Genomic DNA, 17,002 nt, shown 5'->3' with positions numbered 1-17,002 from the left:
TGACATACTGAGGCGTCAAATGAAGCGAAGCAAAAAGCGTCGCAAAGGCGTCCGAGCTACTTCTTCGAACGTCTATATGAAACGCTCAAACCGGTCATACTGGAGCGGCTAAGACGCGTCGGTAGAGGCGGCGAAACAGAACGAGTAGTGTCTTGACGCGCGTTTACGTACGCGGTAATACCATATTCAGACTAAATTTCCATCGTCAGGTGCTTCATATTTGCTTTGTTTTGGTTATTGAAAAAAAGCAAATAAAATACATTTTCATTTAGAAAATGTCAAAATGTTTAGAAAATGTTAGTGCAGTAATACCATGTTCAGACTAAACCTGATATCGCCAGGTGCTTTATATTTGCTTTATTTTGGTCTTAAATCCTAAAAAAGAGAAAAAGTAGGATAGAAAATACTATCGGGAAAAATTTTCAGGTCGCCGGAAAAATAACACTGGTATTTTTGATTGATATTGTCGAGTATTGATTCGAATGGCCAGGAATCTAGCATGCTGAACTTCTTTGGTCGCGAAACTGCAAGCAGCTGAGTAACTAGCTGTGCGTACATAAGTTTTCAAATCCTAATAGATATTATTAACTAGTTGAACGTTGCTCGGGGTCAACGGGTTTAAAATTTAGAATAATTTCTTATATTTTTTACTACGTCTGTAGCGCAACACAATTCAGTAATACTATTTTATTTCATAAAAAAAATCTCTATGTTTACTAAAAACTTAATTTACCGTGCTTGAAGAAGCAAAAAAAATCTCCATTGGACAAATTCATATTTCCTTCAAACAAAACCGCTACTGGAATCTAGGAATATGACAATACAACGCATTTGCCACGCTCGCTCCAGTATGTCATAAGAAGCTTCACCCAACGCTTCTATTTATTCCGCTTCTCAAACGCTCAACGCTTCGCTTCATTTGACGCCTCAGTATGTCATTAGCCTGACAAAGAGAACGCTTTTTGTATAATTTTGACAAAGAGAATGCTTTTTGTTAAATTTTTATTTTTTTTTCTCTAATATTTAACAGAAATCCGTCGATATTCTTTAATCCAATAACAAAAAAATCTAGTCTCGTTTGCCACAGCATTTGAAAGTAAAAGAAGACGAAAAATGAACGATTACTCCACATACTAAACCCTCCTGCTTTCTGAGGATCACTCACACTTCAGCCAGCCAGCACATTTCATCAGGGCAGAAGACACTAAACCCACGGGAGGAGGAGAAAGAGAACCGGGCCGTGCCAAGGCGCTATTTCTCCTGTGCAGTGCTAATAAAAAAAATAATGCCGCGAGTGATGTTTTGCTAGACTCTGCTGCTTATTCGCGTTCTTCCACTGTTCTTCAGATTTGTTTCTGTTTTTTGCTCTCATTATGATAATGATGATACCGACCGAGTAGTTCTGCCTAGAGATACGATGTTGATGCTACTGCCTTGTACCGCTTTGATGAGTCACAAATCTACACCACAAAATGCAATGTTGTGATTAGAGTACGGAGGGTAGACACAGGGTTTTCTCTCTTATGGACGTAAATTGTATGTTAAATTAACATTCAGGTGAACAAGGTCAGGAAACAAAAGTCACAAGAAAAAACAACTGAATCATGGAAAAGAAATTTATGAGATCCATAAATTAAAGACTTGTTTGAAACGGAATCCCTAATCAAAAGAATTAATAAGCCGCTTTGTCACTTAAAAAATGTGCTCCTCTTACCTTCCAGCAATCGCTGAATCAAATTATCCACGTCCAGATCGTAGTCGGACATCGCTGCGGTTGTTTGCGGATTTCGCTACGACAAAGATGGAGAATTGCGCCGTCCAAACTGTTGGCTCCTCAGCGATCGTCAAGAATAGATTAGTTACGCACTGGAAGCACACAATCGTCACGGCACTAGCTTGCTGACGTCAACGTCAGCGGGTTACTGTTTCCAACCCAAATCGCAACCGAGCGAAGTTCTTCACACTGACAAAGTCACTTTCTCGATTCCGATGCACTGTCACTGAACTGGTGACCAGCCAAAAAATCACACTATAACGCACACACGACCACAACCCATTAACTAGAAGGGCAAATAGATGCGATTCTCTCCTTTAGTCGCGCCAGTTGCTAGAAAAAAGGGAAGATCGAAAGTTGAAAATTTCTGAAGTAAAAAATCAACCAAACCGAAAATGCGATGTTTATTAATAACTGTATTTTCTCTCTCTTTTTAGCACAGCTGCAAGGTAATTGATCTTGTTTTGCTGCTCCTCTCTGGCACCCACTTTTCACATTTACTTTTTTTCTGCGTCAATTTTTTCCGATACTTTTTCTACACCGCCTGCTAAATTTGGCATAAAACCTAATTTTCACAACTCACATGATAACAGTGTGAACACGGTGTAACAGCAGCAGATAATGCACAGGTTTCTTTTATTATAGCAGCAAAAATTAATCCATCTTTGAGCAGCCCGATTATTTTATATCCATATTTTGCCGCAAAAAAGTCGAAACTGCCGCCCGAAGCAGCTGCCACATCTCTAAAAAAAGATGACCAGCTAAAAGATCAAACTCCCTTGCAGCAACTCAACCAGTGTAATATTCGACCCAGATTTTCACACCCTTTTTCACCGATTCAATTACGCACAGAATTGCCGGAACTCGCGCAAGCAAATGCAACTTCTTACATGAAAAAAAAGAAATATAGATCACGAATTAAACTAACAGAGAGCAGAACACTGAAACAATTCACCACACATAACCACATTCACTAGACGGTGACATTCGCACACCGCTATACAAGATCGGCAGCGAAAAAAAGACAAGTAGTTCCCCCAGCCGGAAGACAGGCGAGTAGAGCACCGGTTGAAGTGACGGGTGTAATCCTAGTCGTAGATTTATTCTAGCACGAATATAATACCTATATATCAAAAATATTTCCTCGACTTCTTCCCAAAAAAACTATTTTCTCACACCGCGCGACTACACTTATGCGACCTATCCCGGAAAATGCTCGCAATCGAATGAACACGAATCGCGACAATCGAATCGACCGACTGGAACACCAGCAAGCAACTACTCGTGGAAAATCTGATCGTTTAGGGTGCGGAATGTACGCACACTAGAGCGCGCGGTGAATGCAACTGGTCGATTTGCTGTCAGTTTGCACTCGGGGAAACGAATGGAAAACGAAATAAACAGGGCTGGATTTTCAATAGCTGCTGGGCAATGAGTATAAAAGAGAGGTGAGGAGGAGAGTGCATTTTTCTAGTATTAGTAAACGCTTCAAATGTAAACAGCTAGACCAACTCAATGGTAAACCCTAATAGCTACGTCACTATTTCGCATGAAATCTGGACAGAGGAGGGCGAGCAGAGGGGCGCGTGCAAGTGTTAGTAAGTTTCCTCCTCACCTCTCTTTAATACTAATTGGCTGCTGGGGGTCTGATTCGCGCAGGGAAACCAGATGTGCAGATTTCTAGAGAAACATTTCAAAAGGTCCAATCTGATTTGATCGATCACTTTCATTCAATCACCGCCACTATTAAACACCTTTTATGACACGTTATTTGCACAACTTGATAGCGGAGGGATCACTCTAGCCTCTGAACAAAAAACCACACTTGGGAGAGTTACCTAAGCTAAACCATTACCAAAATGAAAAATTGTTTCGGAAAAACAGATAGGACCTTTTGAAATGTTTATCTAGATTTATCTGCAAAACGCAGATTCTCAGAGTCCGTGTGCAGATTTTTATTGATTCGCAGATATTCGCAGATTTTTAAAAGGTTTCTGCAGATTTTTGTCAACGTCTCCTCCTTTTTACGCAGACTTTTCCATAATGTTTGCAAATTTGTGCAGAGTTTTGTCTGCGTGAGCGAATTTTTTTCAAATCACGTATAGATTTTTTTCAAATTTCAAACAGATTTTCCCGGTTTTTCGAGCAGTTGCAGACATTTTTCAAAAACATCCGGCATCTCTGGATTCGCGACTATAGAGATAAGTGACTTTTCACCCACGCACACTAGTGAACAGAGCTGCCAAGTATACAGATTTTTCTGTATTATACAGATTTTTTTGACCACGATACAGTAATGATACAGAATACAGAATTCATACAGAATTTTGATTTGAAATACAGATTTGTACAGAATTTCAGCAATCGAATTTTTTTTAAGTTTCAGTGTGAAACTGTGACGTTTCACAAAATGTTTGTACTAAAGCACTGGTAGCTCTACCTCACAAACATTTCATCCGAACATCAGTTTTCAGTTTTCCGAATAGCCGCCAAACTGGCCGATTCGGTTTTCACAAGCAGTTCCGAATGGAAATTTGTATAGGTGCGAGCAGGCTTTTGAATCTGTTTCTTCGTTCAACGTGTAATTATATTGTGTTTGCGTTGACGACAACAAACACTCTTTTTTTGCCCTTTTATTACTTCTATTCGACTTGTGCTGGGCGTCCGTTATTCAACTAAGCGAGAACCTGCTTTTCTTGGATTTTTTCTGGACATCCGACATTTAGATAAGCTGGAAAAATATCTGATTCGATGGTACATAGAAAAAAAACTCGGTTTAAGACCTGGGTTTTTTTTTCAGAAATTTTTCCAACCTTTTATCGTTTAAGGTCGGATTTCAAGCCCAACTACCACAGCCCCAAGCACTTGTAGGCACACGAATAAAATACAGAAAAAAAACAGATTTTTTCACGAGTGCATACAGATTTTTCCAAATAAAATCTGGCAGCTCTGCTAGTGAACGTGTAGAGTTGCTTTTGTTTGCTCCAAGCTGTAAATCATCGCATCTCGTTGCTTCGACTTTTTTTCACTCTTTACCATTTTTAGTCGGTTATCTTCAGCAGCTTCTTCCGTTTCATGATCACGAATGAAAAATTTATTCAGAAACGAGTTTAGAATATATATTAATATATATCTAGAGAAACATTTCAAAAGGTCCTATCTGACATTGATGCTAATCAGAGAAAAACGAACTTGAAGTTTCGTAAATCTATTTCAAATGCCAGTTTCAACAAAAATAAAATTTAATCACTTTTATGACCTCCAGTGTTAAGAAAGAATATCGTCTTTACCTTCAATGCTCTTTTTAATGTTTTGAATCATTTTTCCAGGTTTTATTGATGATTTTGTTACATAGGACCTATGTTGTTTTCGTTATCACATAGGCCCTATATGATTGGTCTCTTAGTAAATATTGGCGGCACATTGGTCCTTTGATTTCAAGGCTTCAAAGGCTTGATGAGAACAAATATATTTTAATGATTAACGTATGCTATTCGAGATTTATTTCCTCAACAATATTATCTATCTTCTTCTAGGGACCTTGTATTTTAAAGATACATATTTCATGCATCAAGTTCTTCTTGAAGACCAAAATACACAGAAATCCATAAGCACGTCATCATGAAGAAAGGCGATTAGGGTGTTTTGGTCTATGAAATGACCGCCAAAGATGAGGTAGGGAATCAAATGTTAAAAGGAAACGATAAACTCAATCAAGGAGGAAAACGTCATTTGTCGTAAGATGTGTAAATATCTAATACAGTTTAATAATGAAAAAAAAAACTGTTACAACTCAACTATTAATTTGTTTATTCATTTGAATTTATTACAATAAATTCATTAAATTTTTCAATAATATTATCATTATTATGATTATATATAATTGCACACCGTTGTCTTGGGATTCAGATCCGCCTCGAAGTGGTTAGGTAAAATTATTCTTGCCCGTCTATCTTTTCTAGCAGGAACCAACGGTTTTAGAAACGTTGCATAATATTTATCATGGTGGTGATAAAGACGATTACCAAACATGATAGCAATTTTCGCATGAAATTTTACCATAAACAAAGAGGGAACCATAAGAAGTTGAACGGCTATTCTCGAGGCTAAATCGTCCAATCTTGAGGTGGTGACACTGACTGAAAGAAGTTCGAAAAGAAGGTCCAGGACAAGATAAACAGCTGTTTGTCTCCATACTGTGGAAAAGATGACTTTGTCAGCAGGACAGTAGTGACATTGCTGGGGATGGTACTGACTCTTGAATGACGAATTACTATCTGAAATAGTATTTTTACCTGAAATTTAATTTTTAAACTTCATAGAAATTATGGCAATAAACTTTACCTTGCAAACGAGTTGTTTGCGTGGATAGATCATTTTCTCGTTTTTTATTACCGCTATAATTTCATGTGGTTTGTAGTCCTTAGATTTCGAATGTCGTCATCAATTCTCTCAGCGGCATGCCGCGGCATCTAAAAAAACAATGTAAAATATATAAACAATATAAAATTAATTCATCAACTTACCGAGATTAGATGAAAAAAACTCCATCTTCCGCTTTCCATTGCATTTTACCGATTAAGAATATTCACCAAGTTTTGCAAACAACAACTTTAAGTTCGAGGTCCAATCTGCATCTGTCAACATTTTTATACGAATAACAGATTGGCCTACTTACAGGAAAAACGTCCAATCAGAAAACTGAGTAATATTGTACTATTCATCCAATTGGACGTTTTTCTCCCAACCTCTGAAATTTTTATAGAAATCAAAAATCGATTTTAATTTTTGAAAACTCAAAGACATAAAGCTTTTTTACAGGAATAAGCATAAATCGGGTTTTGTTTACAAATGTCAGATTGGACCTTTTGAAATGTTCCTCGAGATATTATTTATAATAAGTGTTCAAACCAGAGGGGATTCAATGCTGTCAAATTTCATATATGTGTGCGTTATCGCAGATCAACTTTGGTCCATAACGTTTGTTGGTCCATGATGTTTGTAACTAGGAACAATAATGGGGGAAAAACACTACATAATACATTCATGAAGGTTTTTCGAGGTTTCTCGAGTTTTGATCAAAAAACGTTCCAATTCTATAACATTTCACATCGATCAATTTAATGACCAAAAAGAACAAAAACCAAAACAAACGCCATGTTGCCGAATATGTTGGTTACACGATGTTTGACAGATAGATCCCCCCTGGTTCAAACACATACATAAGACATACACACTCAATCGAATAATAAAAGTTCGGTAATTAATATTTCAATTTCCATCGGTAAGTTTGAGAAAATTGAGGATTGTAAAATTGATATAACTTAACATATTTCCTGTATTCAGTAAATAATTTTACTGAATACTGCTATACTTTCTGCTGAACTGTTCGGTAAATTAAACTTTTACCGAATACTGGTAGAAAACTACCGGACCTGCTATCAAATTTTCTCTATTCGTTGTTCTCCTTCTAGTTGTCAGTTCAATTTGAACTTTAGCAAGAAGATGATCGCATAGAACAAATTTTTCGTAAGTATATGATGATAAAATTTGTAAATATTTTAAGCATCAAACCACATACATAAGACATACGTAACACTCAGGAAGAAATCTTCCAAAAAAGTTGGTACAAAATGAGGTACTCGAATGGTACCAACCTCTGAATACGTCATTGTTTGAGTTGCTTTTGAGGGCAGTGCATTTGTATCGTTCCTACTCGAAAAATGCTGGATTGATTTTGCAAATCAGGCTGATACAAATTTCGAATTCTTTTTATGTCCAAGGTTATCAAAGTTACATAAAATGAAAACAAAATTTGTAACGGCCTAACTTCTTGACAGTTCCTTATGGGATTTTAATTGAGGCTCGATAAAACCGAAAAAAAGAAAATTCATTTCGTTCATTATTTTTCGAGTAGTTTGACAGGATGGAGTACGGGGTACTGTGGGGCAACGTGTACCAAAAAAAATCGCCAGTGTTACGTATATCTTATGTATGTGGGCGAACTGTCATCGTAGCGATTTCGAGGAGATTTCAAGCAGTTTTATTTCGTGATTCAAAAATTGGGTTGTTTCGCTATATTCGGTTTTTATATCATCTGGCAGAGCTGCATTTCTAACTTATAAATGCGTGGAAATATTCTATCGTTTTCATAAAAATTTTAAATCACAAATTAAAATTGCTCGAAATCGATACAGTTATACCTCGATTTTACGCACATTCTTGTTTTTGAAATGTGCGTAAAATCGAATTGTTCATAAAATCGAATTAAAATTTTTAATTTTTTTCAAAGCCAAAAATTAACTTCCGTGATCGGAAATGTGCAAGAAAACATGTAGGGGTCAACCAATTAGTATGTAACGTTCGAAAGGGGGGTTGGAAAGCTTGACAACTCATAGAAACAATATTAAAGATCCAAAAAGAGAGTGACATAGGAACGGGGTCGAAGAAGGTAATTATTTGCGTTACGTAAATAATAGACGTTCTCTAATGTTCCGTGGAAAACTCACTCAGAACATATGCAAAATACTTGAAAGGAATTACTTGAAAAAAAAAATAAAATGGGCGTGTGTGTGAGTATATATGTGTATGTGTGTGCGTATATGTGTATGTATATGTGGGCGTATATGTGTGTGTGTGCGTGTTTGTGTATGTTTATGTGTCTGTGTGTGTGTGTGAGAGAGAGTATATGTGTGACTCACACATTTATTTCTACCCACATACTAATGCTAAGGAGGCATTGAAAACAGCTCCTCTATCTTGTAACAGTACACATTTTATATAAAAGTTTCAGTAAATTACTCCAAGAGATTGTGTGCGTACGACATCAAATATTTTACGCGTTAGACACGTGTGCAACCTTGAAAAAGTTCACTGTTTCGCAAAAGAGGTCTTGTTACCGTCTCCCGGTTTTCGGCAGATTTCGCAGTCTATATAGACGGCCCTTTGTTAGTGAAACATGTCTAATATATATATATATATATATATATATATATATATATATATATATATATATATATATATATATATATATATATATATATATATATATATATATATATATATATATATATATATATAAATATATATATATATATATATATATATATATATATATATATATATATAAATATATATATATATATATATATATATATATATATATATATATATATATATATATATATATATATATATATATATATATATAAATATATATATATATATATATATATATATATATATATATATATATATATATATATATATATATATATATAAATATATATATATATATATATATATATATATATATATATATATATATATAACCCTTCATTACGCACAATTTAATGAAGAAAACTTACGAATTTAAAATGTGTTTGAAAATAGTGTGCGTAAAATCGAGGTAAAATGTACGTAAAATCGAAGTACGTAAAATCGAGGGTGCGTATAATCGAGGGTGTGTATAATCGAGGTATAACTGTACAATGATCGTTTGCCCATATACCAACTGTCATTGTAGCGATTTAGAGAGATTTTTATTCTTTATTTGAACATCGAAGGACAATGATATAAAATTTTCAAAACATCACGTTTTGCTCAGAAAATTACACTCTTTTAGCTGATATATAAAATTACGACTCCGTGGTAGGCCTCGCGCTCGAGGAATGTGCGCGGTGAAAGAAGATCCACGATTTGCTGGTACGAGGTGACTGGAGATCAATTACCCTAGACAGAAGAAGCAGGACATCTCTAGTACGCTTAGCCTCAGACCAGTAAACTGTTCTTTGGCCAGCAGAGTAATTTCTAGCAGCTTTGGCCACATTTGAAAATAAACATTGGTAGAATCAACATGTTTCTGTCAATCTATCCTAGTACGTCAAACCTGCAGTCATGTCTCTAAATTTGATTCACATGCCTATAATAGGAGACTAGGCGAGCAGCGAGTTACTCGCCTGGCCAATTTTGGTATTACAGATGGCGAGTAGGCTGAATTTTGGACGAGTAGCTTGTTTGTCACCGTGGCACAGCTGTCACCAGCTTAGTATTACTAATTAGGCTTAGTATTACTAATATAATACACATTTTGCTTGCCTCATTAACGACTGAACGCGAAACGAGTTGCTCGCCTCGTCTGCTATAACAGGCCCTAACAATCTCACCCGAGCAGATTTTGCTCACCTGACCAGCGAATACAACTTAGATTTTAACGTAAATAAGCCTTCTTTAGAAAAATCAGCGTTTTTGATAATAACAATTTATTTCCAATATCGTTAATCATTTATCTTGATACTGTTCAAAACTGAAAATGTTCTATCTGAAAGTGCGAATTAAAACGGACCATTTGACATCAGAGATTATATTGAATACATCACTATTTTTGTGTGACGCTAGGGAATACGAAGAAACCTATAACCTACGACTCGAATAAAATAAAGTCAAACTAATGTGTTTACTCAGAAAATTTGAGCCGCCATATCGTCGGCGTCGATTCCGAGCATGGCAAGTTCCTCCAGTTCTGCCCTTTTACGACGGGTTTCCTCGTTTTCTTTCTCCTGAGGTGGCGGTGGAGCTTCGACCTCCGGTGCACCCATCGTGGCTTCATCGTTGCTGGCCGTGTTGTCCTCCGGTGATCCAGCGGCAGCCGTTGAATCGGACGAATGCTCAGCTGCACCATCGAGGGTGTTCATTTCTAATGGCTGATTTTGCGATTCGTCATCGTACACCATTGGCGCTGCTGATACAACTGCTGTGCTGTACTGGGCAGCAATTTGTTGATTGTAGATTTCGATCGCTTCCGGTACGATCATCTGTGGTTGATCAGTGTCCAGAACTTGAACTATCGGAATTGGTGGAGCCTCCGGAGGTTTTGTTTCGTTGGCTATTACTTCGCCAGGTTTCTGCCTGTCTCCGTCAAAAATGATATCGAGTGCTTCCTGGAAATCTTTGGGAAGCGGACCCTTCCTAGGAATCGGAGCATCACTGATCGGTTTGGGGACCAGATCTGCTTCCGCTTCATCAATTCCGGGAGGAAGAATACTTTCGTCCGGCTTCGAAGGACGCGATGGCGGCGGAGGAGGAGCTCCCATCAGAGCAACATATTGGTAAGGATCCGGCATCATATCCACAAACTCTTCTGCGTGCTGATGATTACCATTTTCGAAACCATCAGACGTTGTACCATCCATTTTTTCCGCTGTACAGGATTCGTCTTTTTTAACTTCCTGCTGTTGCTTCTTAAACACTGGCATCCTTCCGATGAATGGCAATTTTTTCTGTCCAACGGGTAAAGCGACTGGTTTCGTTTCTTTCTCCTTAACTTCTTTCTTTTCTTTATGTTTCTTCTCAGGTTTTGGTTTCGGCTCTGGAGGGAAATTAACGATCGGTTTTTCAATAACCCTTGGCCTACTGCGAGAGCGTGATCGAGATCTAGAACGCGAGTAGGATCTTCGCATACGGAATCTGCCTCGGCCATAACTGGGACTGCGTCGATTACGAGATCTACTGCGTCTACGTCTATCGAACCGCCCGCCACGCTCCATGTCCCGTTCGCGGCTGCGATCTCGACCACGTATATCCGGACTTCGATGTTCACGCCGGCGATCGGGACTTCGACGGTCCCTTCCAAAGCCACCGAATCGTCGACCAGGACTACCGTTTCGTCTCCAAGGAGGAGTTATTGAACGACTTCGTCGCTTTGCATCATCCCCTCCGCGTCGTCGATCAGCCCGATCGCCACTGTCCTGATGATATCTTCCGCCTCCGCCGTCCTGATGTCTACCACCAGCATCCTGATGTCTGCTGCTGCCTTCATGATACCTACCACCTCCATCCTGATGCCTTCCAGTATTTCCCGACGGAACTTCGTCACGCTTCTTGGACATCTTACCTTTAAGCTGTTCAAGCAATTTTTTGTCATTTTCAGAAATAACCGGATCCGGAGTCACCCATTGGGACAGCATCAGCTCATCTCGTTGTTTTTCGCGAGACTCCGCTCCGGCCGTCATGAATGGCGGAGGCGGGGCCGTCAGCTCCTGCGGAGCGGACGCCGACTGGACAACAGTCCATTTACCTAAAGATTGAAGAAAATAAATTGGTTTTTGTTGCTTTGAATTAGACCATCTAAATACCGACCTGCCGAAGGATCCTCCGCTATGTGGGCATCCTTAGCCGCTTCCTGGGCCTTCAATATGTTACGCATCGCAACCCGGATCGAAGTTGCTGGATCAAACTCATCGCCTCGAGTACTTTTTTTGTCAGAATCGGAATCCGAACTGGAATTGGAGCTGGAACTACTCGAGGATGCTGCCCGCTTCTTCTTCTTTTTGGACCGCTTCTTCTTCTTCTTCTCACGCTTCTCGTCTTTTTTGCTTTTCTTTTTCTTGCTGTCTTTTTGTGCCGTGCTAGAAGCTAGAAAATCAATGTCACCCCCTTGACTGGCTGCCAAGGCCACACCACTCTCTGGAACGTCACGAGTTGTTGAGCACTCCTGCTGCGGTTGCCGGTCGCTGTCACGCATCCGTTCGTACGCCTTCTGTCGATCAGTCATCCAGTCAATTTCAAAATTCGGTGTACTTTCGATAAATTGCTGTAAAAAAAAGACGTTAGTGACAATCCTCTCTAATCTAATTGGCAAACTTACTCCATAGCTATCGGCGTGAAGCTTCGACTTCAGATGCACCGAGGCGCAATGCAAATCGCCCATCCAGTGCTTGCAAATTTTGCAGAACCAAGCCGTGGCCGGAACAAAAAATTGCAAACCACGAATGGGGATCCGTTTACTTGGCAATCCTGGGTGAGAGGAATTATCTTCCGCGGATGCTTTCTCCCGCCAAGGATAATCCTGCGCGGAGGAGCTGCTCTGCACTTTGGTCTTGTGTTGCTCTGAATGAAGATGATTCAAGTATTCTTTTGCAGTTTTTGGAAAAATGTCACAAGCCGAACACCAGTGCAACTCCGGATCGTAGTAGACAAAGTTGAACTGAGGTTTCGGTTTTCCCTCGTCATCCAGTTCGGTTTTCACAGACGGTCTAAGGAAAAACATAATTTTATATTCGTAAGGATTTAAGATTCAATTAGAAAACTAACTTTTCCGCTGCCTTAGACTTTGCACGTTTCATAGTGTCCAGAACTTCCTTTTTCAATCGTTCTGGTGAAGCAGATGATTCGGAACCTTTACGGATTTTGGTAGGACTTTTGGATTTATCCACCGCAGGCGAGGAAAGTTCTGTGCTAATCGGCGGGGGTGGTGGGGTAGGCGACTTATCCTTTCCTATGATTCCATCCAGCATGTCGATGACATTCTCAATAGTACTGATTTTGCTCTGAATTTGTGACTGCAAAAAATGGGAACCGGCGGGGGAAACCAGGCGAAAAAAGAGAAACATGTTAAGACGGTTCCGAATCGGGGACTTGAAGCTTACGGTATGATATTGTACTTTTGAACCTTTCGAGTTTTGTTCTGATCGGCTTAAAAGGCAGGTTCTATGTGTGAGAAATGCGATACGAAGTAACGAAGACCAGATTAAACCAATTTCCGATTCAAGCGTTCTGACTTCTAAAAAGAAAATTTGACGATTCGAAGAGTCATCCTGGAGTTTCATCTGATCCGGATTCCAGCTGCGACGTGCTTGCTTATTGACTAGTTACAAAGGATCCTAACTGAGCCAGCGTAAGTCGAAAAAAAAACCAACATCAACCGTTCAACTTACGTACAGCTCTTACAATAAAGGTCTTTACACGTAATCAATACAATACATTATCTACTACAGCGGCTCAGAGGAAGGTGCTTTCCGTAACCAGCAATTCATATCTTGTACTCCAAATAGTTTTACTGAGAACTCTCTGGGGACCATTTCGTCCCAAAAGCTGTGGGTGGAATTTTGCGTACGAGAAAACTTCAACCACAAATGGCGTATGGGACGAAATATTCGCCCAGCGTCTCGGTTCATTCTTCCGCGGGATGATGCTGACTCAGTTGTTAAGGAGAATGAGCTTTCGAATCACAACGTGAAGATCACGCACACGCAATCATATGCTGCAGGGGAAAAGTCTTGCGTTTGAAAGAGAATACATAAGGTGGAACTGAAACTGAAAATCAACAACTTACACTTCTCGGACCGAGAAGCGGTGCTTTGACATACACACGCACACAAAATACTTTGGTGCGAGTTCTTTTTTATGTCCAAATTGCTCGATGGATTCGATTCGATTTTCGCACTGACCTATTATAGTCTGATTCAGTGTCCGATAAGGTCACTTACCTGCAGTTTATCGTTTTCCTTGATGAAATTGTTCGTGGTAGGAGAAGGCGGATCGCGACCGGAACATAGATCTTCTCGTTGTTGTTTGAGTGTTTTTAGTTCACGTTTCAAAGCACCAGCACGGCGGCGATAATCGTCTCGCTGCTTCTTTAAGGACGCACGTTGATTGCGTACTTCCGATGCAATAGCGGCTAGAAAAAAGATTTGTTAGTATTTCAATTACCAACAGTAGGACAATGTGCTACCTTCCCGTTTACGTTTTTCCTCTTCTGTTTCCTGCACAACTGGTGGCGCAGTGCTCCAGTTTTGCGGTGCCGCACTGTACTCATTTCCGGGAGGCATTGGTTGAGCCATCATTATCGCTGGAGGAGCACTTACCATGGCACCGTAACTATCCATCGTTGCAACAGGTGGTGCCCCATAGTCATATCCACCGTAACCCGTGGTCATGTAGGTCTGTGGAGGAGCTGCAGCATAACCACCGTAATTATCATACATTGGGGCTGCCGTGCCCATGTACGCGGCAGCACTACCTATCATTGGCGGTGGAGGAACCTCTTGCATCATTGGTGGTGGCGGCGGACTTGGACTCCGGCGACCACGGCGGCGTCGCATAACGGGACTGTCGGGCTCACGAGACCGTCTCCTATGGCGTTCCCTACTTCGACTTCTCTCCCTTCTGCGACGACCAAAACCTTGACTAGGACTTTGACTTCGGCTACGTGATTTACGAAGCTTCTTATCCTTTTTGCCTGTAATCGAAAAATCATAAACGTAAACAACACCCGCTAGCACCAACTAAAACGTTGGGTCACTCATTTCTGTCGCAGACGGTACTCACTGTCTCGCTTGTCGTCCATTTTTAATTTTCACCGACCAGACGATGATCAGCCGATTTTTTGGTCGGAGTAAACACTTCGTTTATAGTCTGTTCAACACAATTTCACTCCTTTACACATTCGAGAGTCATCGGCAAGTAAATTCCGGTAACTTTCAACGATCTATTTCACGATTTGATTGTAAAAATGAAATTTTCTTCCACTGACCCTAATCTATGCAACACGCTAGCAGTGCAATTAAATCAAGTATGACGAAAACTGTCAGTTGGTAGCAGTGCTGCCAGATCTATTTACTTTTTCGGCCATGAAACACCGCTGAGTTACCTCAATTGGGTCCTAATGCTATACCAGTTTTTATATATCATTTGAAAAAGCTGCGTTTTCTGAGCAAAACGTGATTTTTGAAAAATGTTTATCGTTTTCCTGCTCGAAAATGTCTTCAATGACAGCTCGAAATGTCTTCAATGACAGTTCACCCATGTACGGTATACACGCTCCCTAAAATGAATTCAAAAATTATTAGAAAACAATTCATTTTCATAAAAAGTGGAACAACACGAAAATTGAGTAACTCTGTTGTTATTCAAAATTGTGTAACCATAGTATGGGCAAATACTGTGTATTTATTATTCAGAATGATGTATACAATTTAACTCATTTTTTGTGTTTAAAAAAACTCATTGAGTTCTTAAAAAATATCAGTTTATGTGTACAAAATTATCCATTTATTGAATTTAAAACTACTCAATTTTAAAATTAAAACCTACACAGATTTAGATTTTGAAACTATCAAATTTTTCAATAGAAAAATATTCATTTTTAAATTTAAAACTAACCATTTTCAGAATTTAAAAGTACTCACTTTAAGAATTGAAAACCACTCAGCTTGAAATGCGATGTTAGCGTAGAGAGGGAGGTTTGTGCCGGTAACAGTCAGAACAAAACCAACAAAATCTGAACGGTGTCTAATGATATTTATTTTTTAAGTATATTTTGCTCTTTTTTTGTGATGCATAATCACTTGATATTTTACTCTCCCACAATTTTCCTGATGACACGAACAACCTGAAAACTTTTGGTTCTTTAGAATGAATAATGAAAAAAGTTTATATGTGTACCTTAAAGCTTTTTAAAATGTCCGTGACCACCTTCCCAGCGATTTTCTCATTTTTTGAAATCACTCAAACAGCCACAAGAACAGATAACACGGCCGCAAAGGCTAAATAATGGCGCACAAATGTTGAATCATGGTGCAGCCTTTTCACTCGTGTCAAATAATGGTGTCGTTTTTTCATGCTTGCTACTCAAAATTGAGTTAAAGTGGTAAATTCAAAAATGAGTTATTCTAGATTAATCTAAAATCAATGTAAAGATTACACAGAATCACCAAATGCGGTATTCATTTTTTGACGTTTCCATGCAACTTATGAAATTGAATTAAAACTAATTCATTCGCCGTGTTACTTTTCACGAGCGTGTATGGGAGAACTGTCATTCAAGACATTTCGAGCAGTTTTTTATTCTTCATTTAAAAATCGAAGGACAACGATAAACGTTTTTTAAAAATCACGTTTTGCTTGGAAATTTGCACTCTTTCAGCTGATATATAAAAATTAGAAAACCGTGTAAAACTTTAGGACCCCATTCCCTCTATAAATATTTGGAGGAGTTTAGTATTATGTCCGGACTACTTCGTGATTAAGGTGAATCCGAGGGTAAATCTTACAATGACTACAAAACTCAAAAAAGACAAACAAAGTTTTTAATCACGAATTCAAATCCTAAATAACGGTGGAACAATATATTTGTCATCCAGATACTCTAATGAAAGCAAAATTGTTCTGGCTTTGTACATGGTAAACCTAAAACTTGAATTTCAGTCGCTTTACATTGTATATTCGAGAATTTATAGTTTCGCCCTTTACTATGCAACTTTTTCGATCTGCTCGACAGTATCGCCCTTTACTATACGCCTTATTTTCATTTGCCCGACAGTATCGCCCTTTACTATACACCGTGTTTACGTTATTGTATTAGAATACGCCCTTTGCTTTTAATGTTTATTTTGTTGACAACTTTGATTCCGCCCATTCATCAAGACTAGCAATACTCAGAGGGAGAGA

At 38.8% G+C, this 17,002-nt stretch overlaps 2 protein-coding genes and 1 long non-coding RNA gene across 7 annotated transcripts in view; all 3 read right to left on the bottom strand.

Moving 5' to 3' along the window:
* LOC129727772 (serine/threonine-protein phosphatase PP1-beta catalytic subunit) overlaps nt 1-3,038 on the bottom strand; it is a 118,513-nt gene extending 115,475 nt beyond the window's left edge. For 2 of the 4 annotated variants that reach the window (XM_055685919.1, XM_055685923.1), the window contains exons 1-2: nt 2,898-3,038; nt 1,715-2,107 (exon numbers count right to left, since the gene is read on the bottom strand). In XM_055685919.1, coding sequence (XP_055541894.1) covers nt 1,715-1,766 — 52 coding nt within the window. In that variant the 5' untranslated portion in view covers nt 1,767-2,107; nt 2,898-3,038. Of the gene's footprint in view, nt 1-1,714; nt 2,108-2,624; nt 2,647-2,702; nt 2,856-2,897 lie in introns of those variants that run through there. The other 2 variants (XM_055685922.1, XM_055685921.1) reach the window with 2 other exon arrangements.
* Nucleotides 3,039-5,667: 2,629 nt separating this feature from the next.
* On the bottom strand, nt 5,668-8,735 carry LOC129730033 (uncharacterized). Its single transcript, XR_008728785.1, has 3 exons — nt 6,301-8,735; nt 6,119-6,246; nt 5,668-6,051 (listed from the first exon to the last, which is right to left on the bottom strand). It is a non-coding gene; the product is annotated as an uncharacterized LOC129730033 (long non-coding RNA).
* A 1,283-nt stretch (nt 8,736-10,018) lies between these two features.
* On the bottom strand, nt 10,019-15,135 carry LOC129729759 (zinc finger matrin-type protein CG9776). 2 transcript variants are annotated; one of them, XM_055688578.1, is made up of 7 exons: nt 14,882-15,135; nt 14,286-14,792; nt 14,041-14,231; nt 12,866-13,113; nt 12,420-12,807; nt 11,912-12,365; nt 10,019-11,849 (listed from the first exon to the last, which is right to left on the bottom strand). In XM_055688578.1, exons 1-7 carry the CDS (start codon nt 14,898-14,900, stop codon nt 10,234-10,236), a joined length of 3,423 nt encoding a protein of 1,140 aa, XP_055544553.1. In that variant the 5' UTR covers nt 14,901-15,135; the 3' UTR covers nt 10,019-10,233. The 2 variants fall into 2 exon arrangements, with proteins under 2 accessions (XP_055544553.1, XP_055544554.1); XM_055688579.1 differs by lacking the exons at nt 14,041-14,231; nt 14,286-14,792; nt 14,882-15,135 and adding an exon at nt 13,201-13,976.
* Nucleotides 15,136-17,002: the final 1,867 nt, after the last annotated feature.

This window comes from Wyeomyia smithii, chromosome 3 (genome assembly GCF_029784165.1).
Source record: "Wyeomyia smithii strain HCP4-BCI-WySm-NY-G18 chromosome 3, ASM2978416v1, whole genome shotgun sequence".
Taxonomy (NCBI): domain Eukaryota; kingdom Metazoa; phylum Arthropoda; class Insecta; order Diptera; family Culicidae; genus Wyeomyia; species Wyeomyia smithii.
Note: the sequence above shows the minus strand (reverse complement) of the source record. Positions and strands in the feature narration are given on the sequence as shown.